The sequence below is a fragment of the Acromyrmex echinatior genome, chromosome 3, assembly GCF_024713525.1.
Source record: "Acromyrmex echinatior isolate Ae372 chromosome 3, ASM2471352v2, whole genome shotgun sequence".
In the NCBI taxonomy this organism is placed as follows: domain Eukaryota; kingdom Metazoa; phylum Arthropoda; class Insecta; order Hymenoptera; family Formicidae; genus Acromyrmex; species Acromyrmex echinatior.
This window is the reverse complement of record NC_141854.1, coordinates 1,134,461-1,161,422: the sequence shown is the minus strand read 5'-3', so window position 1 is coordinate 1,161,422 and position 26,962 is coordinate 1,134,461. Positions and strand designations below refer to the sequence as shown.

General features: G+C 33.3%; 1 protein-coding gene across 4 annotated transcripts in view; it reads left to right on the top strand.

Moving 5' to 3' along the window:
* LOC105150520 (1-Acylglycerol-3-phosphate O-acyltransferase 2) overlaps positions 1 to 26,962 on the top strand; it is a 144,343-nt gene that overhangs the window by 91,803 nt on the left and 25,578 nt on the right. For 3 of the 4 annotated variants that reach the window (XM_011063660.2, XM_011063661.2, XM_011063659.2), the window contains exon 6: positions 24,906 to 25,253. The exons of the other annotated variant lie outside the window; for it this stretch is intronic. In XM_011063660.2, the coding sequence (XP_011061962.1) occupies positions 24,906 to 25,069 (164 nt within the window). In that variant the 3' untranslated portion in view covers positions 25,070 to 25,253. Of the gene's footprint in view, positions 1 to 24,905; positions 25,254 to 26,962 lie in introns of those variants that run through there. 4 annotated transcript variants of the gene reach the window in all.

Genomic DNA, 26,962 nt, shown 5'->3' with positions numbered 1-26,962 from the left:
GTTACAATTAATTTTTTAAAATTCATTGCTGATGAGATTTGAACTTATAATCCCTAAAAATGGTTAAAATAATATGGATCCGTAAAAATATTTAAAATAAAATTGTTATTATTATTATATATTAACTGTTACATTTTATTGTTAAGATTTAAATAAAAAAGAAAACTCTTTGTCTTTTTAATAATAAAAGATAATAATTAATACACAATAATAATAATTTCATTTAAACAAATTTTGTTTTCGAAGCGAAATAACTTCGAATTGATATCAAAATGAAATATCGATGTTCTAATAAATACTACATAATTTGCTTGTTTAAAAGTCTGGCAATGAATATATTCATCTTCTTTTAAAAAAATGTTTATAAAAAGTATAAACATTGTAATAAACTTCAAATTTCGAGCAATATTTCGATTCGATGGAATTTCATTGAGTTTGACGTCAATTTGATGTCAATTAGACGAGTTATTTCCCAGCTAACGCTAAATATTTCTGAAATATTCATAAAAGTTTCTTAAAATCCTAAAAAAAAACTATAATAACTATAGAAATACAAGCCAAGCAAGATTTTAATGCTGTGTTATTATGAAATAAAAGTTTATTATAACAAAGAACTGGAAAGGATGGCAGTAGGAGTCAAGCGCAGAAGACGTCGCGCAAATAATATATCAATGAAGTGTAAAACTTCTTTACTCATTAAAACGCGCTTACATGTTTGGCTCACTTTTGAGCCTTTCTCAGAAACAATATAAACCAACATATACGAAACTCTAAATAAAAATTATCCTATCATGGTGAGCTTTCCTACATCGAGAATTTAAATGTCGGAATTAAAACCAAAAAGAGTGAAAGAAAAAGGAAAAGAAAAGAAAAAAAAATTAGGAAATATTGTAAAATAAAATAAGGAAAACTATTAGGTGTTGGAATTAATTCGTAGCGTTTTACAAGTGATGGGAAGTACTTTCATTAATGTATTTTTTAATGCTCATGTGAAATAAATAACATTCTTTCATTAAAAAACGCTACGAATTAATTCCAACACCTAATAATTTATCAAAAAATTACAAAATGACATAATTTATTTCAAACTATAATTAAATTAATTTTAAATTAATATAATCAACAAATGTTTCGGCTTACAAAGCCTTCTTCAGTGTTAAAATGCAGAAATACAATCTTAAATTAACAAACATTAATAAATAACGAATACAATTTAAAAAACATCAGTGATGAAGTATCAATATATAAAGAATTCAAACATCAAAAATTATTATGATAGATTACAATAAGATAGGAATATTTGAATACTTTAGTCAACAGTAGATTAATTATGTTCCTCAATAAAATAGTTTTGCCAAATTCCTCGGTTGAAATCGAGAATTCAATTTGTTGCAGACTTGTATCAAATGATTTGAGAATTCATTAGTTACAAGTATTTTATGATATTCTGTAGAACAAATAGATATATTAAAATAATAAATTAGTGTGAATAAAAGATACAAAATTAATAATAACTTATGTTAATTTATATAAAATACTGTAATCAAAACTCTCAATCAGAGATCCGGTTAAGTACATTAAAATTAGATATTGATTGTTACTTGTTTGTAAATTAACTGATATGAAGTGTAGGTCAAATAAAAGTAAGTCAATAAAATCGAATGTAAAAACAAGTCTGTTCAAAACTGTGACCATTTATGTTCTCGTATATCGTCTAAGTAAAATAAGAGTTATCCAATAACTCAATATCTTTCATTAAATTTAAACCGTTTTTTTGTTCTTCGATATGTATCATTTCAAAAATATTTCTTTTATGATAATTCTTTTCAAAATCAAGAATCAAAGATTGGGAAAAAGTTAGTATTCTTGATTAGTTTCCGTGATATGTTTCGAAATTACTGAGTATTTGGACAGGTCTAATTTTATATTATTGCGATGTTCTTTAATTCTTGCCTATAATTGTCTCTTCGTTTCGTATACATTTCCAAGGTAAATGAGATGCTTCAGGATGTGAATACTTATGAGATAATTGAAAGGGATCCAACGTAATGATAGGATACTTCCGAGAGCCTATGCTTTTCCGAAGATACATAAGCAAGTCTGCCCCTTTCGTATAATAATTTCTTCAATAAATAGCTCTTTGTATTCATTAACAGTATTTCTTCATAATATTATCATAAAAACAATTCCTAATAGTCATATCGAAAATAATTTTAAACTTGTTAAGGAACTTGATGGTAGACGTTTGAGTGATGAATTTCAGTTAATGTCATTGGATGTTGTGAGCCTCTTCATTCCCCATTAACTATGCGATATACTGTATTAAGGACTATTGGTGATTTATTTCTAAAGATTGTGGTTTGCCGGAGGAGGAATTTATCAAAGTGATTCAGTTTGTTTTGGATTCTACTTTCTTTGTTTTTGACTTAATGTTATATATAGGCAGAATTATGGGTTCTCCGTTGTTTCCCGTCATCGCAAATCTAGTTATGCGAGAGCTGGAAGTTAGAGCTTTGTCTTTGATTCGGTTTCCGTTGCTCTTTTGCTGTAGGTTTGTTGATGATAAATTATTGGCAGCACCTGCGTCTTCGGTTAGTTTCATTCTTGATATTTTTAATTCTCAGTCCTAGGTTTCAGTTCACTATGGAGGTAGGGGGGGGGGGGTGATAGATTGAATTTTTTGGATGTTACAGTGATTAGGGATAATGAGTTGATAGAGTTCGATTGATATCACAAGCCGACTTTTTCGGGTAGATATTTGAATTTTTGGTCACAGCATCCGATTTCCCAAAAAATAGGCACAATCGCGGGATTAGTTGATAGGATAGTTTTGCTTTCGAATCCTAAATTTTGACCTTGATAATTTGTGTTTCATTATTAAAGTATTGTTAGAGAATGATTATCCATTGAACTTTATATTTGAGAATATTAACAATCGTTTGAAAATTATTATGGTTAGTAATGGAGTGTTGTTAATGATAATAGGATTGAAGTAGTGCAGCTTTCGTGGTTCACTGTTCCTTTTTTTCGTGGTATTATTGAGAAGTTTAGTAGATTGAATAGCGAGCGTATGAGGGTATCGTTTTATAGTACTAATAAATTGCGAGAATTTATTAGGATGCATAAGGACTCTTTACCGCGTGACAAGAAGTCGAATATTGTTTATAAAATCTCATGTAAGAGTTGCGATGCAAGTTATGTGAGACAGACGTGTAGACAGTTATGTCAAGAATCACGGAGCATAAGAACCGAAGGGACACCTCTACTCGTAATGTCATAACGGAGCATCAGTTACAAGAAGGCCATGATTTCGATTGGGACAACATTATAATACTGGACGAGAAGCCTCACTACAGGAAGAGATTGATTTCGGAGATGATATTCATCAGGAGACAGACGCATGGACTCAACCTGCAGACGGATATGGAGGGGCTTCCCAAGGCCTATCTCCCGATCATAAATAAGCTATAAAAGCTTGAATTGTTGTCACGTTTAGTCAGTCAGTGTCGTTCGTACGCAGTATGAATCTTTCTGGCGTGTTTACTTTCCAACTTTCTTGTTCTTGGAATTGATTAATGCTTTAATGATACATTTTTTCATTTGTTACCTCGGAAAATTACTAACTAAAAAACAAAAAGTGACTCACTGTGTCTGATACTGACTGGCCAACATTATGAGCCGATTCTTGAATTATTTTTATAGTAGTGTTTATAATATGGTACTCTATGAGCATAGTGAGCGTCCTTACATTTGCTGGATAATTATTTATAATCTTAAAATTGTTTGATAAATTAATTCTCCATATTCTATTACAATATTTCCTAATTTCTTTTTTCTTTTCTTTTGTTTTTTCTTTCATTCTTTTTGATTTTAATTCTGACATTTAAATTCTCGATGTAGAGGAGTTCACTATGACAGAATAATTTTTATTCATAAGTTTCGTATATGTTAGTTTATGTTGTATATGTAGTTTATATCTCTGAGGAAGGCTCAAAAGTGAGTTGAAACATGTAAGCGTTTAGTGAATGAAGAAGTTTCACACTGTATTGATATATTATTTGCGCGACGTCTTCTGCACTTGACTCCTACTGCCCGTATCCTTTCCAGTTCTTTAATTTATAAGGAGTCTTGATTAGTTTGATTTATTATATGGATTTATTATAACATACGTTTCGAACCTAATTGGGTCATTCTTAGTGTTGAAAACTGATACAATTTAAAAAAAACAATGACTTATTTGAATGACACTAACATGACAAACACATCGAATAATTTAGACGGTAATTATAATAATATATAAACTCATCGCAATGTACGTAAAATTTCCATTATGAATGATATTGAACGTTGTTAAGTATAACAACATGAAAAATTAGACTCTAAAGGTCGAAACGTATGTTATAATAAATTTTTATTTCATAAAAACGCAGCATTAAAACCCTACTTGGCTTGTAGCCCTACTTATTATTGATTTTATTAATTATTTGAGACTTTTTTTAATATTATTTTTTATACACGCGGGCAAGATAAATGCATTATATACTAAATTTTTTAAATTTTATTAGAACTCATTTTGATTTTTACACTTGTAATTTGCTAAAGGATTTCTGTAAATTATTGAGATTAAGCGTATCTATAATATTAGAATTAGAATTTTGTTTATTAAGAAGAACCTCAATTATGAATCCTATTCCGCCACACTTAAATGGATTGTTTAACAGAATAATATTTTTTTATGTAATAATAATTCTTATAAACGACTGACAATGATCCAGCGTAATAATATGAAGACTATCTTGAAATTGGAACTCTAGGATGCATGGACATTTATATTTTATAAGAAAAAAATTTTTTGCTAAGATAGATTTTGATAAATTGCTAAGATCATTTTTGATGTTTTACCTTTTGATGAAATTCCTTTTTTAATTTTCAAAAAAAGAAATGTCGTTTGATTTGATTGAAGGAAGAAAAAAGAATTTTGGATTAAATTAATTGACTTTTATATAAAAAGAATGAGGCCACAGATTCAACCTATCACATATTCTTGTTTTGTTCCGACGGTTGATTTGCACACTTTATAATCTTCTGAACACAGATGATATAATAACGTCTTTATTTGATAATGAAGATCAGAAGATTATTAATGTTTCTGCAAGTGATTTTAGTTGTGAATCACTATTAGATAGATTCCATGAGAAATGATTTATCAACTTGAATAATGCAGAGATTCCTCATGAGGTTAAATGTTTGTTACGAGTTACAATTAGGAGAACGGTTCGCATTACCGTTAACACTAAATGACAAAGGACCTTAATTGAATTTATTAAGCATATTGAGAACAATATTGTAGGCTGTCCGAATAACATTGCTAATTTTGTTAGACATTAATCAATTCCAATACTACATACATAAACTTTCTAATATTAATCTTCTGTTTAATCCTAACGATATATTACTTTTTAACTGGGTCAAGGTTATTAAAAGTTAAAGAACATCCTAATTTAATTTTCACCAAAGCAGAATAATGTTACGGTGGTTATGGATAGGGATAATTACAATCAAAAAATAAATCTTATACTTTTGAATATTAATATATATCAGATTATAAATAGAAATCCGACAAAGAAACTTATTAATGAATTACATAATCTTCGTACCAGATGGAAAAAAAAATAAATAAATGTGATGATCACATACCGATCACTTCTACCGATACACTACTAATGATACGATTTCCAAAACATACGGTCTATCGAAGGTACATAAGTTGAATTTTCCATTAAGTAAGTAAGTAAGTAGTCTGTAAGACTAATAGTTTCTTCGATTAACAGTCCGTTGATCTGTCTCTTTTTTTTCACAAAATGATTAAGAAAAGCATTCAGGAAGATCTTAGCCAAGTAACAAACTAGTTGGTCGATAAACTTAATGGAAAACAATTTGATGATAATTATGTATTAGTATCTTTGGATGTTGTTTCTCTTTTCTCGAACCAACATTCTTACAGATTTAGCATTGAAAGGAGTTGAAAAGAGATAGAATTATATCGGTAATACAAATATTCTGAAAGAACAATTTTTAATTGCCATCCGGATGATTCTTCAATCCACATTCTTTTCGTTTAATGGGATTTTCTATAAACAAACATTCGAGACGCCGATGGGATCCCCATTATCTCTCATTTTAGCAAATATTGTTTTAGAAGATCTGGAAGAACAAGCATTAGAGAGACTTTCTATACGATTACCGATTTCTTATAGATATGTGGATGACATTTTATTAGCTGCTTCATATGAAGGTTTAAATGATATTTTAATGATATTTAACTCATTACATACAGTTTGCAATTTACCATGGAAGTTAGTAATTGCAATTCCATTAGTTTTTTGGATGTAACTTTAATCTTAGAAAATAATAAAATCGTTTTTGACCAATATCGTAAATCTATTTTCGACAAGATATTTGAACTTTCACTCACACCATCCTATTTGTTACAAAAGAGGAATAATGTTTGGAATAGTTGATAAAATAATTCTTTTGTCACATCCACGTTACCATCAGAAAAACATAATAAAGTCTATTCATATCTTGTTAGAGAATGGTTGTCCATTTTTTTTTATTTTTGCAGCCATCAGAATGAGATTGAAATTTCATTTTCATAATTCTAACAATCCTACTACTAAAATTATGAACATTAAGAAGAAATATTTCACGATTCCGTATATTAGATCAATTTCTGAATGTTTTTTATTGATTGTTTCAACGACAACAATTTAAAAACGGTCTTTTCGATTCTAAACATCTTGAATAAGTTTATTAAAGTAGGTAAAGACTGTTTGGATCCGTTTATCGCATCAAGATGTGATGTACAAAATCTATTTATTGTATGATTCGAGTTACGTCGGCCAAATAAAAAGATGATTACATACAAGAGTACTCTGCTAATATTAGGTGTACAAATAAGTTTCCGCCGTTTTTAATAAAAAATTAAGCATTTATTGTGAAAGAATGATACATAATGTTTTATTGATGTAAGTCAAAATGTAAGTGCAAGTTCTTTTTGCGTTCTTTTGTCACGAATCTTTATTCAATAATGCTTCCAATTCTTCGTACACTTTCAGCCTTCCGCTACGTTCTTTGTCTTCGACGTCAAATTCACCGTTCTTAAATTTTTGAAACCATTCACGACCATTTCTCTCACTTAAGGCAGCCTCACCATATGCTTCTATAAGCAATCGATGAGCTGCAGATTTCTTCAAATTAAAGAAGTAAATCAAAAGTTCCCGCAAATGACGCTTATTCGGTTCAAAACTCGGCATTTTCGCACAAAAAAAAATATATGATGCTAATACAAAATCACTAGTATTTCAAGGTTATGTTGTTGACAGATGTCCAACTTTACGATATAATGTTTTACATCAAACAATTTTAACTATAGCTTGCTAGTAGCGCCGTCTTTTGTCAAACGGCGGAAACTTATTTGTACACCTAATATTAACAAAAAATGGGATTTCCTTCGGTCATTTCAGACCATCGCATCAAATTTAATCATAACTTTGATTAGAAAGAAATATTGAATACAGAAAAATATTGAATACAGAACCAGCTTATAATAAAAGGTTAATATCAGAGATAGCGCACAAGATAAGATCTTAAGGTTTGAATAAGCAAACCAATATTCATTATCTGACATGTATCTTCCTATACTCCAGTCGCTTTCCCCTTTCTAATACTTCCTAGATATCCCCTCCATACATTCTTTCCCTACCACTTGTCTTTTTTTCTTACTATTACAAAATATATTTAATTTGTTTTTTCTAAGGAGATGAGTTCTGGTTCTCTGGATATCTCAGTTTTTTTGTGTTTTAATATTACTCATAAATGTTGCACTACTGTTTAACAGATACTTATTGTTTGTTTTAGTTTTTATTTTTTTTTGCTTTTAATTATTCGATTAGTATTTTTTTCATGTATTTATTTTTAACCTTTATAAATAACTATTTTATCTCAAAATATTTGTAACATATTAGGAGTATAAATAAGTTTCCGCCGTTTTTTATCAAAAAATGGGCATTTATTGAAAGAACGGTACATAATGTTTTATTCGAAGCATTGTCCATTGCTAGCCACTACTTTTTCCCATCTTTCTGACAGCATACGGATACCGCGTCGGAAGAACGCTTCATCTTTTGAAGCTATCCACGAATCGACCCAATTTTTGGTATCTTCATATGATGTGAAGTGTTGCTCAGACAGGCCATGTGCCATCGATCGAAACAAGTAGTAATCAGAAGGAGCAATGTCTGGTGAATACGGCGGGTGGGATAAAACTTCCCAATTGAGTGTTTCCAAATAGGTTTTGACCGGCGCCGCAACATGTGGACGAGCATTATCATGCAGAAGAATAACTTTGTCGTGTCTGGAGTAGTAGTGGGCGCGTTTTTCCTTGAGTACTCGGCTCAATCTCATCAATTGTGTTCGGTAGAGAGCCCCAGTAATGGTTTCGTTCGGTTTGAGCAACTCATAATATACGACACCAAGCTGATCCCACCAAATACACAACATGAGCTTTTTTCCATGAATGTTCGGCTTGGCTGTTGATGTTGAAGCATGGCCAGGTGGTCCCCATGATTTTTTCTTCTTTGGGTTATCGTAGTGAATCCATTTTTCATCACCAGTGACTATACGATGCAAAAAACCCTTTCGTTTGTGCCTGGCAAGCAGCATTTCACATGTGAAAAATCGGCGTTCAACGTTTCTCGGCGTCAGTTCATATAGAACCCAATTTCCTTGCTTTTGAATCATTCCTAATGATTTTAAGCGATGTGAAATTGCTGGTTGAGTCACTCCTAATGTAAGTGCAAGTGCTTCTTGCGTTTGGCACGAATCTTCATCCAATAATGATTCCAATTCCGCGTCTTCGTACACTTTCGGCCTTCCGCTACGTTCTTTGTCTTCGACGTCAAATTCACCGTTCTTAAACTTTTGAAACCACTCACGGCAACTTCTTTCACTTAAGGCAGCCTCACCATATGCTTCTACAAGCAATCGATGCGCCTCAGCTGCAGATTTCTTCAAATTAAAGAAGTAAATCAAAAGCTCCCGCAAATGACGTTTATTCGGCTCAAAACTCGACATTTTCGCATGAAAAAAGATATATGATGCTGATACAAAATCGCTAATATTTCAAGGTTATGTTGTTACCAGATGTCCAATCTTACGATATGACGTTTTACAGCAGACAATTTTAACCATAACATATTGGTGGCACAATCTTTTGTCAAACGGCGGAAACTTATTTATACTCCTATATATACACAGAGTGATTCAAAATTCTCGCATCCGGAGTACAAGACGTGATACTTTATGCTAAAATAAGCAACTTTTCCTTTAGCAAAATTGCGTCCGATAAGTAGTTTTTACAGTAGAGCAAGTTGAAGTTAACGAATAAGCGTTCTTGTCTACATGGCGCTCAGGACCGGCGCGCGCTCCTTATGTGTGTACCTCGACTATTATACAACAATAATATTTGAAGATTCAAATATGGCTATTATAAATTAGTTTATGACATTTTAATACAATCTTAAATAATAAATAATAATAATAATAATAATTGCTTTCGTAATACATGATTAAAAGAATTGTCTCTGATGCCGTCGCATCATTTGAAAACGTAGATACATATGAATAACAATACGTTTTACGAGTCGAGCGTTCTAATTCTAAATATCGCAGAATTGCGTATGATAAATATTATTAAACTTAAAGAATAGCTTATTGATTAAGCGAATGCATAACTCTCAAATGCTGACAATCTGATCTATTTTGAAACAGATTAAAAATAAAGTAAAATGTTCGAAATGTTAATTGTTATTAAAATGTACTGTTAAATGTGTTATTATATATAAATGTATTAATTAACGTATTATTAATTAAAATGTATTATTAAAACTAACATGAAAATTAATAATTTTGATTGATTTTTTTATCGTATTCTTTATCATAAAGGATAAAGAAAAAATTAACGCTTAATGTATCTTACCTCGAACATTTTACTTTATCTTTAATCATTGTTTCAAAATAGATCAGTTTGTTAGCATTTGAGAGTTATGCATTCACTTAATCAATAAGCTATCCTTTAAGTTTAATAATATTTATCATACGCAATTGTGCGATATTTAGAATTAGAACGCTCGACTCGTAAAACGTATTGTTATTCATATGTATCTACATTTTCAAATGCGACGGCATCAGAAACAATTCTTTTAATCATTTATTACGAAAGCAATTATTAGTATTATTATTTATTATTTAAGATTGTATTAAGATGTCATAAACTATTGTAATTTATAATAAAGCCATATTTGAATCTTCAAATATTATTGTTGAATAATAGCCGAGGTACACGCGAGTAAGGAGCGCGTGCCGTCCCTAAGCGCCATGTAGACAAGAACGTTTATTCGTTAACTTCAACCTGCTCTACTGCAAAAACTACTTGTCGAACGCAATTTTGTTAAAGGAAAAAGTTGTTTGTTTTAGCATAAAGTATCACGTCTTTTATTCCGATGCGGGAATTTTGAATCATCTTATATATATGTGTGTATATATATATATATATATATATGTGTATACATGTATATATATAATATAAAGATAAAACAGTTACATAAATAAAATTAAAATTTGTATATGTATATATATGTATATATGTATGTATATATATATATATATATATATATATTAGGTGTTGGAATTAATTCGTAGCGTTTTTTAATGAAAGAATGTTATTTATTTCACATGAGCATTAAAAAATACATTAATGAAAGTACTTCCCATCACTTGTAAAACGCTACGAATTAATTCCAACACCTAATATATATATATACAGGGTGTCTCAGAGCACCCGTACCACCCTTTTAAAAGGTAGGGATGTGTTTGTACAAAAAAATGGTTCAGACAAAATTTGCAGGATTTTGGGAGATCTATCTGATGGTGACCTTGAATTTGACCTTGAGGTCGACCTTGGGCATAACTCAAGGTCAAAGTACCGTTTTACAAATGTAATACCTTATTCATGACATCACAAATGAAAATAGCGGAAAATTTTACGTCCGAATACGTTATCAAGCCTAGGTCAAAATTACCCTTAGAGGTCATGTGGAGGTCAAGTTACTTTTAGAGCACCCGTACCAACCTTCTAAAAGATATGGATGTGTGTGTACAAAAAATAGTTCAAACAATACTAGGTATTTACATAGCTATGATGCATCCATCTGCTGGTGAATTTGAATTCTACCTTTAGATTCATTTGTAGTCGTGTACATCGATTTTTAAAGATTCCTAATTATCAAGATCTTGAACAGTCGATGCCGCCTGTGTCAGCGTTACCCAAGATGTACCACGTGGAGGTCACAAGGTCGGACTTACACCTCATCGGGGTGCTTTTTTAAGGTGGTTCCCCTTGCCGTCACCTTTGTTCGTACGCATGTGTTCAGTCTAGATTTTCGAAGTGTCCTCCATGTGCATGTATGAAGGCTGTTATTCTTCGTTGAAAATCATCCGTCACCCGACGAATTTCGACAGGATCTAGAGACTGAATGGCTTCTCGAATTCTGTTCTTCATGTCTTCTGAAGTCGTAGGTCGTTCGCGGTATACGAGGTCTTTTATTCTTCCCCACAAAATAAAAATCCAAAATTGTAAGATCCGGTGATCGTGGTGGCCAGTTATGTGGACCATATTTACCTATCCATTGGCCGCGAAATATCGCTTAAGAGTTTTATAAACTGTCGGTTTTTTTTTTAGGTGCGTTTTATACCTAGGTAGGTAGGTACTTAGGTACTTCAATATTCGGGGATTATTATTCATTTATAGGTAGATATGTCTTACTCAAGCGAAGAAGCTGCGTTAATGTTGTCGGTTTTGGGTAGGGCTGGAAGTTTTTGCGAAGCTGAAAGAATGTGGCGAAATGAATATCCCGATCGTACACCTCATTCGCGCAATGTTTTCAGTCGTTTGCAACGGCGGATAATTCAAAAAGGTATCGTCCAACCGGATTATAATAAAGGAATGCAAATTCATCATCCGCTTCGTGCAGTACGGGCACCTGATATAATTGCTTCTGCTCTTGTAAATCCTACCGATTCTTTAAGAAGACGAGAAAGAGATAGTGGAATAAGTAGAAGCACTATCAGTAGAATTTTGCGAGAAAATTCATTTCATCCATATCGAATGTCACTTCACCAGGCCATGACATTGGACGATCATAGACAAAGACTGATATTCTGTAATTGGATTACTCAACAATTACCTACTTTCCATAGAAGTATCTTGTTTTCTGATGAGTGCACCTTCAAAAGTGACGGCGAAGTGAACACACATAATCTCCGTTATTGGGCGCAAGAGAATCCACATTGGTATCGAGAAATCGATCATCAACGTATCTGGAAAGTCAATGTTTGGTGCGGAATTGTTGATACGCATATCGTCGGACTATTTTTCTTTGAAGAAAATCTAAACCGTTTTCTGTCAATTTACTCGAAAACGAACTCCCACGTTTACTTGAAGATATTCCACTTTAACTACGTCTAAATATGTGGTTTCAACAGGATGGATGTCCAGCCCACACGTCTGTCATTGCTCGTCAACAACTGAACCGCATATTTCGCGGCCAATGGATAGGTAAATATGATCCACATAACTGGCCACCACGATCACCGGATCTTACAATTTTGGATTTTTATTTGTGGGGAAGAATAAAAGACCTCGTATACCGCGAACGACCTACGACTTCAGAAGACATGAAGAACAGAATTCGAGAAGCCATTCAGTCTCTAGATCCTGTCGAAATTCGTCGGGTGACGGATGATTTTCAACGAAGAATAACAGCCTTCATACATGCACGTGGAGGACACTTCGAAAATCTAGACTGAACACATGCGTACGAACAAAGGTGACGGCAAGGGGAACCACCTTAAAAAAGCACCCCGATGAGGTGTAAGTCCGACCTTGTGACCTCCACGTGGTACATCTTGGGTAACGCTGACACAAGCGGCATCGACTGTTCAAGATCTTGATAATTAGGAATCTTTAAAAATCGATGTACACGACTACAAATGAATCTAAAGGTAGAATTCAAATTCACCAGCAGATGGATGCATCATAGCTATGTAAATACCTAGTATTGTTTGAACTATTTTTTGTACACACACATCCATATCTTTTAGAAGGTTGGTACGGGTGCTCTAAAAGTAACTTGACCTCCACATGACCTCTAAGGGTAATTTTGACCTAGGCTTGATAACGTATTCGGACGTAAAATTTTCCGCTATTTTCATTTGTGATGTCATGAATAAGGTTTTACATTTGTAAAACGGTACTTTGACCTTGAGTTATGCCCAAGGTCGACCTCAAGGTCAAATTCAAGGTCACATCAGATAGATCTCCCGAAATCCTGCAAATTTTGTCTGAACCATTTTTTTGTACAAACACATCCCTACCTTTTAAAAGGGTGGTACGGGTGCTCTGAGACACCCGGTATATATATATATACAAGTTTTAATTTTAATTATATAATCATTATATTATTAAACATACAATTTTTTGTTCGATTAATATAATACAACATCATTATTGTGAAATTTTGTTGTATGAATTTAGGAAATTACTTTAGCTAGCAAGTTATATTCTTTCTTATCTCAAGATATTTATATATACAAGTTTTAATTTTATTTATGTAACTATTTTATCTTTAGACATACAATTTTTTAGTTTATTTATATAACTGAAACATCATTTTTGCGAAATTTTGATCATAAATTGAGGAAATTGTTTTATCTGGTTACTTACATTCAATTTAACATACTATTTTATACCATATTTTCTAAATTATATTTCAATATTCATAATGTAGGATGCGGTACGATTTGGCACGTTTTTCAAATTTTGCTTGTGCGAGCAGCGAGTTTCGTAAAGGGGCGACATGTAGGTAGTTAGAGGGGGCACGGCGAGGCGATAACAGGCAGACCGTGGCGCGCGAAGAGTAGCAAGTGTTGTATTTTTCTTCAAGTCTTTTATTCTCTTATATATACACATTCTACATTATATATACCCATAATAATATACACACATTCATTATCCCTTGTGTTTTATTATTTTTCTACAATTGGGAGCTCATTCAGAATCAAGAGGAAAGCTTAAAAGTGATATTCAAGATAACGGACCAAGGTGCACAAGGCAGCATCTCGGCAATGAGTAGCAACAAGTACGAGGACGTTGTGTAGTTGAAGGACGAGCTGAAAAAGTGTAAGCTAAAAGCGGGCAATAAGTTAGAGCTAATAAGACGATTGAAGCGATGAAAACGACGAGAGCGACATATATAGCGACGAGAATTATGATGACGTGAACGAGGCGGCAATGATAAGAGACGAAAATGAAGACGAAGATAGACCGTTAGAATGAGGAAGATATATACATATTAACGCTATCGATAAATTCAGTGGTGATGATGGAAAAAACATAAACCAGTGAGAATTCGACGATTTAGCAAAGTTATATGAATGGTCAGTAGTGTATCAGACGATATATGCGAGACGACTATTAGTTCGGATCGGTGCGCCTTTTCGTGAACCATGAAGTACGTGGAAAAACATGGAAGAACATCAGAGCCGCGTTAAGATCGGAATTTGCTCCCAAGGTAGATAGTCATGCAATCCACATGAAGTTACAAAGAAGAAAGAAAAGATCGAACGAGATGTACCATCAGTATTATTATAAAATGTTAGAGATTGTCGCTAGACATGAAATTTCCGCGGGCATACAGTATATAATAGATAGCATTGTCGATGATGAGATAAATAAAACAATTTTATGGCGCTAAAATGATATTTCAATTAAAGGCGAATTTATAATAAATACACATGAGTTAATGAAAACTAAGAGTAAGAGCGCAGGTAAGAGGTTAGGTCGGACGATCCTAGGAAAAAGCAGGCACAGACTAGTAAGATGGATGAAAAAGCGGAAGTTAAGTGTTGTTTTAATTGTGGCGGAAAAAATCATCTCAGTGTAGCGTGCCCATCGAAGGAAAAAGGTATATTGTGCTTCCAATGTAACGAGCATGGACACATAGCGGCAAATTGTTCGCAGTGTACAAAGGTCGAGAAGAATAAAAGCTGCAATGCTCAGAGTAAGGTAGAAGATGTAGTCCGAAAATAATACACAATAAATGTAAGAGAATTTATGAAGTTGTTCAAATTAATAACATCGAAGCAACTGCTTTGTTTGATTCAGGTGACTTAAAGTCTCATACGTGCGGGATTTTATGTCAAAATGGAAGCTCTGAAACTGATTAGTCAGACGGTTAAATTTTAAGATGTTGATGCAGCCAAAAATATTATCTTAGGACTGACTCACGTAAAAATATGTATTAGCGAATACATACTTTTACGTGAATCAGTCCTAAGATAATATTTTATTAATACTTCGAAATTGATCTCCATGTGGTCCCTGATGCGCTTTTGAATGATGACATGATCATTGAATCCGACTTTCTGAACGAAGTAGATATTCAAATAAGAGATGGTAAAATAATAAATGTTACGAAGATCACGGAAAAAGTTAACGAGTTAATCTTTGTTAACAAAATTGATGTAGTTTCTAAAGTAAATGAAGTAGATTTATCGTACATAAGTAATCAAGACCACAGAAAACAACTTCAACAAATTGTATCTGATTATAAGCCGCAAAAGACTAAAGTTATAGGAATTGAGTTACAAATTGTTGTAAAGGATGACGTCCCGATCTATTAATGCGCTCACCGATTAGCGCTCCAAGAATTAAAGATTGTCGATACGCAGATACAAACGTGATTAGATCAAAGTTATTTAGCCGTCATATTCAAACTATGCTAGCTCTATCTATATATGAAAAAGAAAAATAACACGACGCGATTATGTTTTGACTATCGTAAACTGAACGATAAAATAGTGAAAGTACGCTATTCATTACCTATTATAGAGGATCAAATTGACAAGGTACTCGGGTTTTCTCGATGTTAGATTTAGCAAATGAGTTTTTCCATGTGTAGTAACCGAGGATAATCGCAAATATACAGCGTTCATAGTACTCAACAGACACTATGAATTTCTACGCATGCCGTTTGGCTTAAGTATTTCACCCGAATATTTTCAACGTTACATAAATGCCGTATTTAATGATTTAGTAACAAAAGAAATCATTTCAGTTTACATGGACAATTTAATCGCCCTCTATTGATTACCAAAAAGGTTTGTCGCGTTTAAAAGCAGTTTTATCGATAGCCAGCGAGTACGAATTAACGCTAAATTGGGAGAAGTGTCAGTTTTTACAAACGAAGATCAACTACTTATGTTATATCTTAGAAAATGGTAATGTTACACCTTGCGAAGATAAAACTAAAGCGATAAGAAATTTTCTGATACCGAAGGATGTAAAGACGATACAAAATTTTTCAGGCTTTACAGGCTACTTTAGAAAGTTTGTGGTAGGTTATGCGACAATTGCTCGCCCGTTAACAGAATTAATTAAAAAGGATGCGCGTTTTCCCTATGGCGATAGAGAAATACAGGCGTTCGATCAACTAAAGGAAATACTGTGTAACAAACTAGTATTACGTATATATTCACCTACTGCAGATACTGAATTACATACCAACGCGTCCAGCTACGGATTCGGAGCGATTTTAATGCAGCGTGATAGCGAAGACCGTTGTTTTCATCCGGTATATTTTGCGAGTATAAAAACGTCGACGGCAGAAGCAAAGTTACACAGTTATGAGCTAGAAGTTTTAGCACAAGCGATTTAGTAAAAGCGATAAAAAAATTTAGAGTTTATCTGATCGGCATTCCGCTTAAAATAATGACAGATTGTCAAGCATTTATGTTAACACTTAAAAAAACTAATTGTTGTATGAAAATTGCGAGATAGGCTCTGTTCCTTCAAGGCTTTATGTACACAATCAAACATCGCACAGGAAATCTTATGCGCTACGTTGGAAGAGTTTCTGCCCTCAGCAGGAACTCTTTGCCCGCAACAATAATGATAATCGAATGCCAAAAGACGATTGCAACTAAACTAAGGAGAAGTTAACTAGACAACGACGAAACAAAAAAGATTTGGGAACAAACCCAGTTGGGCAAAACAGACGATTATTGCATAAGGAATAACTTGCTATACAAGATGATAAATAATGAAGTTTTAATTGTTATACCGGCCAATGCAACTTAGCATCATTCGATATGTTCATGATTGAAGTTACTTTGCTGTTGACAAAACGGAAAAACTAATAGACAGACTATTAGTTCAAAGGAATGCGTCCAAAGATAGAGAAGTATGTGCGTAAATTGTATCAACTGTATTTTAACGGAAAAAAGTCCGGAAATCTGGAAGGATGATTACATCCTATAGATAAAGAAGACATTTCCTTTGGGACATATCACATAGACCCTTGTCGTCCACAAAGAAAAAGTACAATTACATTTTCGCTATCATAAATAGCTTCATCAAATTTATCTGGCTATACTCTGTAAAGATTAACACCATCGAAGTCTTAGATAAGTTAAACAAAATGCTGTTTTTGGAAATTCGCGACGCATCATGTCAAATCGAGATAGTGCTTTTATCTCGCACGACTTTAAAGAATATTGTAAAGACGAAGGAATAGAACATGTAACTGTTGTTACCGGCGTACCTCGAGGAAATGGCCAAATCGAAAGGATCAACCGTAATACCTCTATTAACAAAATTAGTACATCCAAATCCTTCTGAATGGCACAAATCCATAGAAAAAGTACAAAGGTATCTGAATAGTATAATCACTAGAAGCACTGGAATGTCGCCGTTTTATCTTTTGTTCGGCACACGAAAATGAAAGAAGATTCCACCATTAGAAACATTATCGAAGCGAGAAAAACAGCGTCTTTCTAAGAGAAGCGCTAACAATCTCGAGAGTTTGCAAGATAATTCATCATTAAAAATTTAAGAAGAAAATAAGCGAACGTATAATAAGAAGAGAAAAGCTTCACCACAATATAACGAAGGCGATTTAGTTGCCATTAAGCATACACAAGATGATTCGGAATTAAAATTAGCTGCTAAATATCTAGGCCCATACTATGTTAAGAAAACACTTCGCAATGAATGATATATCGTCGAGAAAATAAGTGAAGCAGAAGGGCCTCGCATAATGTCTATGGCCATCGATCACATGAAATCTTGGAAAGAAGCTACACTTTAAAATCATACATCTGAAGGTAGATGTAAGTAGGATGGCTGAGTGTAGGATGCGATTTGGCACGCTTTTCAGATTATTGTGCGAGCGGCGAGTTTCGTAAAGGGGTGACATGTAGGTAAATAGAGGGAGCGCGGCGAAGCGAGAACAGACAGACCGACGTATGGCGCGCGAAGAGTAGCAAGCGTTGTTATTTTTCTCCAAGTTTTTTATTTTCTTGTATACCCGTAATAATACACACATTCACTATCCCTTGTGTTTTATCATTTTTCTACAATAATTGGATCATCTGTCAATTTGAGAGTGCAATTCCGAACCTTTGCGATTGCGTTTTTAAGGTCATTTTATAAGATAGCCGCTGCACAGTAGGCCAGGGATCCCAAAAAGTGGCCAAAATTTAAAATGATGGATTTGCGTGAAACTCGGTATTTAGAGATTTTTGGGGTCGCTAATTTCGAATCTGATGTCAAAAAATTTTTAATGGCACAATATAGCGAACCTAAACTTCAAAACTAACAGAATTTTAAAATTGTTTTCCATAACTTTTTTATATTGCTAAGTAGAATTCTTAAAATTAAATGTTATGCCTATGATTAACCTACAACACTGTAGTTTCTAGAATCTATCACGAAGAAATTATAGTGCGATTTTAGACTCCTTTAAGATGCTTATTTTACGTGAGTTTCTTTCTATGTGGAGATGTATACTGCTCGCTCACTCGCGATTTTCGTAATATTTACAAGGAGTATTCATACAATAATTTGAACATTTCGTCGACATTTGTACATTCTGTGGCGATTTCTTTACTGATCTGAAATATTCGGCATATTGGGAATATGAATCAAACTTTCTTGAAGGGAAAGTAGTTGACGAAATAGTGTGAAAAGAAAACAAATTAAATAACAATAAATAAAGGGCAAAGTAAGAGTCAAACACATTTAAAATTTAACATAATTAAATAGAATAACATATAAATAAAGAAAAATAAAAATAAAGAAAACAATCTAAATTCAAATATAAAACATGTGATTAATTAGAAAATTAAACAACAGGTACCATTACAAATTTCGACTACCGGATTGAGCCCTCTTCAGACATTTACTGATCGCAAAAATCAATGTACAAAATTAGTTATCGAAAATACTCGCATATTCCTTATAATATCAGCTCGAGTGAGTCTTCATGTAGAACTCGACATTGTTCGCATACGATTGGACAGTTTGAAATCAGCGATCCCAAAAAACACTAAGTACCGAGTTTTACGCAAATTCATCAACATTTTAAACTCTTGTCACTTTTTGAGATGCAGCGCGGCGCAGCAGCGATCCTCGCGCACAGATATGTTTGAGACAAATTTTGAGCTAATAGATATCAAATGCCGCATATTCGCCGCATATCTAAGTGAAAGTGTACAATAATATGAACAAAATGGTGCCATTAACATTTCTATAGAAAGGAAAATGTAGGAGAATGATTAATTAATAGGGAATTATTGCCATAAATTGACACTTTTGAAAATTTGACACTTTACATCTTTTCTTACTACAGCATGTATTATTTTAGGTTAATTATTGATTATTTTGTAAACGTCATCCCTGGAGATAAAATTAAGGGTAGACACTTTCATATTGCATATTTCAAAATATACGATTTTTTTAATAAATTGCGCGTTCATCTTTTTAGACGATTTTTCAATTTAAAAAATCTACCAATGAGAAAATATTTTATTTATGTTCATAAAATTTATGTTCTTACTACTTTCATTACTATACAATAAGATAATATACACAGTGCGACAAATATGTTCCCGGACACGAACCACATCTCAGCAACCAGTGGCGACATCTGTGCGTTCAAACATGCATTTTAAAGATTGAACATTTTGCTATCATCTGTCAAAGTTTCATTCATTTTGGTTGACATATAACGAAGATATGACAGTTCATGTTAAACAAGATTTTGGTCGAGGTAGAAATTTTAATATGGAACAAAGAGCAGTGATTAAATTTAACGCAAAACTTGGTAAAAGTGCATCAGAAACATTCCGATCGATGCAACAAGTTTACGGCAATCAATGTCTAGGTCGTACAACTGTTTTTGAGTGGCATAAGCGTTTTTTGGAAGGCAGAGAGACCCTTGAAGATGACAAAAAATCAGGACGGCCAATTTTAGTTCGAACACTCGAAATGATCGAAAAAGTACGTGATTTTGTTGCAAACGATCGCAATGCATCACTAAAAATGATGGAGGAGGCTTTAAATATCAGTAGAGAAACGATTCGAACTATATTATTATACATGAAGATTTGGGTAAAACGAAGGTTTGTGCGAAGTTTGTTCCACACACATTAAGAAGCGATCAAAAATCAGCGAGAATCAATTATTCCAGAGACATCGTTGCAGCCGCAGAAAATAATCCAAACTTCCTAAAATCAATTGTTACAGGTGATGAAACATGGTGCTTTCAATATGATCCAGAAACTAAGCGTCAAAGTGCGGAATGGAAGTCAAAAAATTCACCACACGCAAAAAAAGTACGAAAAGTTCTATCAAAAATCAAGACAATGCTCATCACATTCTTTGATAGCAAAAGTATTATCCACAAAGAGTTTGTTTCAACTGGCCAAACAATTACTGGTGCATATTATCTCGAAGTTTTAAAGCGATTGATGGGCAAAATTCATCGTATTCGCCCCGAATATCGTGGTCCAGAAAATTGGTCTTTGTTGCATGATAGTGCATCGAGTCACACTTCATTGATTGTCCGTCAATGTTTGGCTCGAAATCGTGTCTGTGTTAAACCATCTACCGTATTCACCTGATTTGGCCCCTTGCGACTTCTCATTATTAAAATTGAAATTGAAATTGAAAGGACGCTTTTTTGATGACATTCCGACCATCCAATCAGCTTCTACACAGGCACTAGAGGCAATTCCGCAAACTGAGCTAGAACATGCATTTGAATCACTATTGAATCGCTGTAACAAGTGTATTGAAGAGGAAAATATTTTGAATAATAAAACCAAAAAATATGCATATTATTGTTTCAATTATGATTTTCAGGCCCTGTCCGAGAACATATTTGTCGCACTGTGTAATTCTCTACATCAATATTAAAATGAATTTTGGCCACTTTTTGGGATTCCTGGCCCACCTGTGCATTGATGACTACATACGCTGTAATGTATCTACACATTCAAGTTATTTTTATCCAAATTTTTCTGCATCTAATTTCTCACGTTGATATACTTAACAATGCTCAATACCATTCATAATGGAAATTTTACATATACTGCGATGAGTTTACATATTATTATAATTACTTTCTAAATTATTCGATGTGTTTGTTATGTTAATATTCAAATAAATCGTTATTTTTTAAAAATTGTATTAATTTCAACACTGAGAATGATTTAATTAGGGTCGAAATGTATGTTATAATAAACTTTTGTTTCATAATAATATAGCATTAAGATTTTGCTTGACTTGTAGCCTTATACTTATTATTAATTTTATTAATTATTTGAGTCTTTTTCTTATATTATTATATTTCTTAAAAAAAACATTCCAAGAGTATTCCGGAATATTCCGAAATATTTACGAAATCCTAAAGCAACATTCAAATATTGGTTAAAAATTTCATTTAAATATTGTTACATATTCCGCAAATGTTCCATATATGTTCTACAAAATTTTAATTTTTCCAGGAATTCCAGGTTTGATCGTCCCTGAATCCGTTTTTAAACAAAATTTTGAAAAACACTTCGCACTTTCATCTTGGATCCCAATATTGAGAATTACTTTATAGGCAAAATACTGCTCCTTATATTCTCTCCCAAATGATTCTTGTTAATGAATAAATGCTTTCCGCTGCAGCTCTCTGTCGGCGGAGATGTGTACTATTTGCTTGCGAGTGATTTTCGTATATACAAGTATTCATACAATGTTCCAAACATTTCATCGACATTTGTATATGACATTTGTACGTGACAATTTTTTTACTGCGGAATATTCGGTACATTGGGAATACGAATTTTCTATGAATATTTAGCATTAGCTAGGTTCTTGCTGGATAGAAGACTAAGTAAACTTGGAACATCTCCATTATATGTGTAACGATGCATCCTGAATACATCCTTACGAACCTCGACATTGTTATCACCGCATTTAAAATAACTTAATGCACAGGTGATAGCCGCTAGAGTTTTTCGAAACTGATCGAATACCGTCGACGGTATTGTTTCCGCTTGTATTGTCAGCCAGCGAGAATCGCTGAGCGTTTTCGAAATAATACAAGCAGGAGCAACAATTCGTTTATAAGAGCGTTAATTCATAGGGAGCAACAATTTGTATATAAAGACGCGAATGCTAGTGCTCTCGATTCTTTTCCAGCTTCTGCCGCAATTCCATTCCGATTCAATCCGACTCCTAGTGGCCGCTACTGTCGCGAGAAGAAGTGGTCACGCGCTGCTGCGCGCAGCTGATTTCCAACGCATATGTCGCGTATTGTCAACGCGCCGCGACCGAGGGGATAACCACTCATGAATTCCGATTCCGGTGTACAATCTGTCAAAAATCTGATGAAGTCCGGTGAAGTCCGACGAAGTCCGAAGAATTCCTCAAAGTCCAATAAAGTCCGTTAAAGTCCGGTGAAATCATGAAATCCAGGTGTATACTTATTTTTTGAGTGATTACTATCTCGGCCACAACACAAAAAGCCATCTGTGGCATCCGCTGAGCGAGACTACGTTCAGCAAAACATATATGTGCTTACAAACACGCAATAGGTATGCGCGCGCGCGTATGAGCATATATACCTATTGTAAACATGACAGCACATGAATCATATTCCTCAATATTCAATACTTTCTTTATTACGATCTTTGTATAGTCAATCTGCATCCCACCTCCCTCTTTTGTGTTCCGACCAGATATATCCATTCCGACAAGCTATTCCGCGCGAAAGTTAGGTTGTTATATATTGGGAGTACAAATTAGTTCGGTTCATTTTTTTGTTCAAAAATGCATTTATTTCAAAACAAAATGAATGAACAGATTAATTAAAGTATTGGCTACTTTTTCCCATCTCTCAGGCAATTTTCGAATTCCATCTTGAAAAAATGACTCGTCTTTGGAGGCGATCCAATTTTGGAGCCAATTTTCAATTTCTGCGAAAGAAGTGAACCGATGACTTGCCAAATCGTGCTGCATCCTTCGGAACAACCATAATCAGAAGGAGCAATGTTCGGAGAATATGGCGGGTGCGGTAAAACATCCCATTTGAGCGTTTCCAAATATTTTTTTACGACTTTTGCGACATGAGGCCGAGCATTGTTATGAAGAAAAATAACTTTATCATGTCTTTGCTCGTATTCCGGCCGTCTTTCTCGCAATGCACGCCTCAAATGAATCAATTGTAGCTGATACCGATCGCCCGTAATGGAATCGTCAGGTTTCAGCAGCTCATAGTAAACAACACCCTTTTGGTCCCACCAGATACAGAGCATGATCTTTGAACCATGAATGTTCGGCTTTGGTGTTGATGTTGAGGTCGATGGCAACGATTGATCGGGCTTAGCGTAGTATTTTTTCTTCTTGGGATTGTCATAGAATATCCACTTCTCATCTCCAGTCACAATCCGATGCAAAAAACCTTTTCTTTGTTGTCTTTGAATCAGCTGTTCGCAAGTGAAAAATCGCTTTCAACGTCTCTCGATTTCAGTTCATAAGACATCCAATTTTCTTGTTTTTGAATTATTCCCATGGCTCTCAATCGTGCAGAAACGTGCTTATTACTCCCAATGATTCTGCAAGATCCTCTTGGGTTTGACTCTGATCTTCTTCGAGTAATGCCTTCTAATTCTTTGAAATTCTTCGAATTTTTTTGGCTGTTCAGAGCGAAGCTTGTCTTCAACGCTGAAATCTCCATCCTTGAAACGTCGAAACCATTCCCTACATGATTTATCAGTTGGAGCAGTGTCACCATAAACTTTGACAAGCATTTGATGGGCTTCAGCTGCACTTTTCTTCCAATTAAAGCAGAAAATTAGAACCTCCCGCAAATGCTGCTTGGTTAACATAAAATTCGACATTTTAAGCACCGTAAAAATCAAAGTTTTTGTATGAAACTCAAAGCGATATAAACTGAATATTATTAGCAGATGTCTAACCTCTCTGAAAACGCCAAAATCAGCTGTCACTATAAACCATTCACAACAGCCGGAGCCATCTTTTGGAAAACGGACCGAACTAATTTGTACTTCTAATATAATATTGTATATATATATATATATAATATTGTCATTAAAAAACTAGTTACTATTCGTTGTGACTATTATAATTTCAATAAACTTATTTTAAACTAAATTGATAATAAACTCTCTCTCTCTCTCTCTCTCTCTCTCTCTCTCTCACGCGCGCGCGCGCTTTAATTTGAGACCATTTTGTTTGCTTTTAATTAACATTTCTTCTATTTAATTTTTTTTATAAATCAAGGTTACAGAATAAAGATTTGTTTAAATTATGAAGGCATTGACCCTGTTATAATTCTCTGTATCAACTGAAGGATTGTTTTTCTTATATATAATTATATTTTTATGTATGAAACTGTACTTATGTAACTAAAAAGAGATTTGATATTTCACAGGAAGTAGTTATATTACTGTTCTACCACCTATTCCTACCGTGGGTATGACCAAAGACGATTTACCAAAGCTCATGGAGCAGGCGTATAAAGTTATGAATAAAACTTTTGTGGAATCATCGACGGAGTGTCTCGAGGAACAGATACAAAGTTTGAAGTGTGAATGATAGGAGTAACAAAAAACGATTGCGTAATTACGAGTAAATTGTGATACAAATTCTAATCGATAAGAGAAATCGTGACTAATTTGCGATTGCAAATTCGCAAAGATTGCACATGTGATTGATTTTTTTGTTACTAATTGTTGTGGACGCTGTAATTTCTGCCAAATAAAATATAAAATCATAATGATATCTCATATTTCATTTGTTGTTTATAAGTAAACTTAGAGACGTAAAATATTTTTACAACTTCTGTGTTCTATCTGGATGTGTCATAATATACGTATCAATTGAGAAAGCTTCTTTAATTCAGTAAGACTCATTTAGATCTTTACCTATTAGGTGTAGTAAAAAGTAATCCATTATTTTTCCAATAGATGGTTTTAGTAATTTGTATCACGCGTAGATGAGATACAGATTACTAAAGCCATCTAATGGAAAAATAATGGATTTCTTTTTACTACACCTAATATATGTATATACACGGTCTCCTGCAATTTTTGATAATGCGCTCTTGTGTAGATAGGATGGATTAAACTGACAAGGGGAATCCCAGAAATAGTACCCTTGGATTTAGATGCCAATTTTTTTGTTACAGATCAGGAAAGAAATTTTGTTCGACGATCTGTCCACATAGGCTGTTCGAGTTTTTAAATTTTGAGAATTGGCCGCGCTTTAGGCGACGTAGATGAGCCGTTCCAATAGGTCTGTTCGCATTACATGAAATCGCCAAATATTTTTGCACTTAAAATAAGATAGATACATATTTTGCCTTAAAAAAAGAAAAAGCGAAGATGTCAAAAGTGAAAATAACGCGAACAAATAAACATGCTTCGTATTAACATGCTTCACAAGCAGTACGATTGGCTCAGGTGCAATAGTTAGGTGCTCGCATTAGAAATCGAAAGGTGCGAGTTCTAGATCTGTGGTAAATAATTGTTTACTTATTTATTTATTTATTTATTTTATTTATTCTTTTTATGAATTTTAATGTACAGTATTATTTAATTATGTTATGTGAAATTTTAATAAATCCACTGCATATAATTAAATATAAACTTATGCTTTTAACTTATCACATCCACCTAACCGAACGAAGAATAAATATAATTGATATAATTGGGTAATGAAAAAAAGGAATTAGAATAGAGGATTAAACTGTAATAAATTGAAATTCCATTGCAATATTTGTATAGAATGATGAGTTATTTATTCATTATTTTGTTTTGTTGCAGAATAATTAGGATGATATATATCATAAAAACATATGACTCATTATTTCGATCTGAATTCTCACACAATAAAGATATCTCTCTATAATTTCACAACAGACCATCGTTAATCTGATTTCAACTGATAATTTCTAAAACACGTAGTTTGTTTATTCAGCAAAATATAACAGACGACATTGAAGAATTTACCCAGATAGCAATAAATTTGATACAAATTGCGTCACCTGAATTGCCATCTTTTTTTTAGGAAAGCAGCTTCCGATTTTGCTTATGCTATTGGCGGCAATATATACCATAAACGATTATGCACAACCGTAGGGAAACAATTTCTCTCTTTTTTTGTATAAGTTTTACAAGTTAAGATAATCGCACGGCAACATGATAGAAACTAATTCTACATAAAACAAATTTACTAGCAATTTGACAATAATATAAAAAAACTGTTGTAATAAAAAGGGTTAACCTCTAACAATGCTTCCTTATTTTAAATCGATTCGAAAGAGAACTTTAAGATATCTTTAAGGGTTCTTCTTTAAGATATTTCATAAAGAACTCTGAAAGATATTTTAAAGTGAGTTATGAGTTGACTATTGAGTTTTAGACATTTTACTCATTTCGCTGACAGGTGTAAGTTACTATGAATAAAATTACAATGTAGATCAAATAC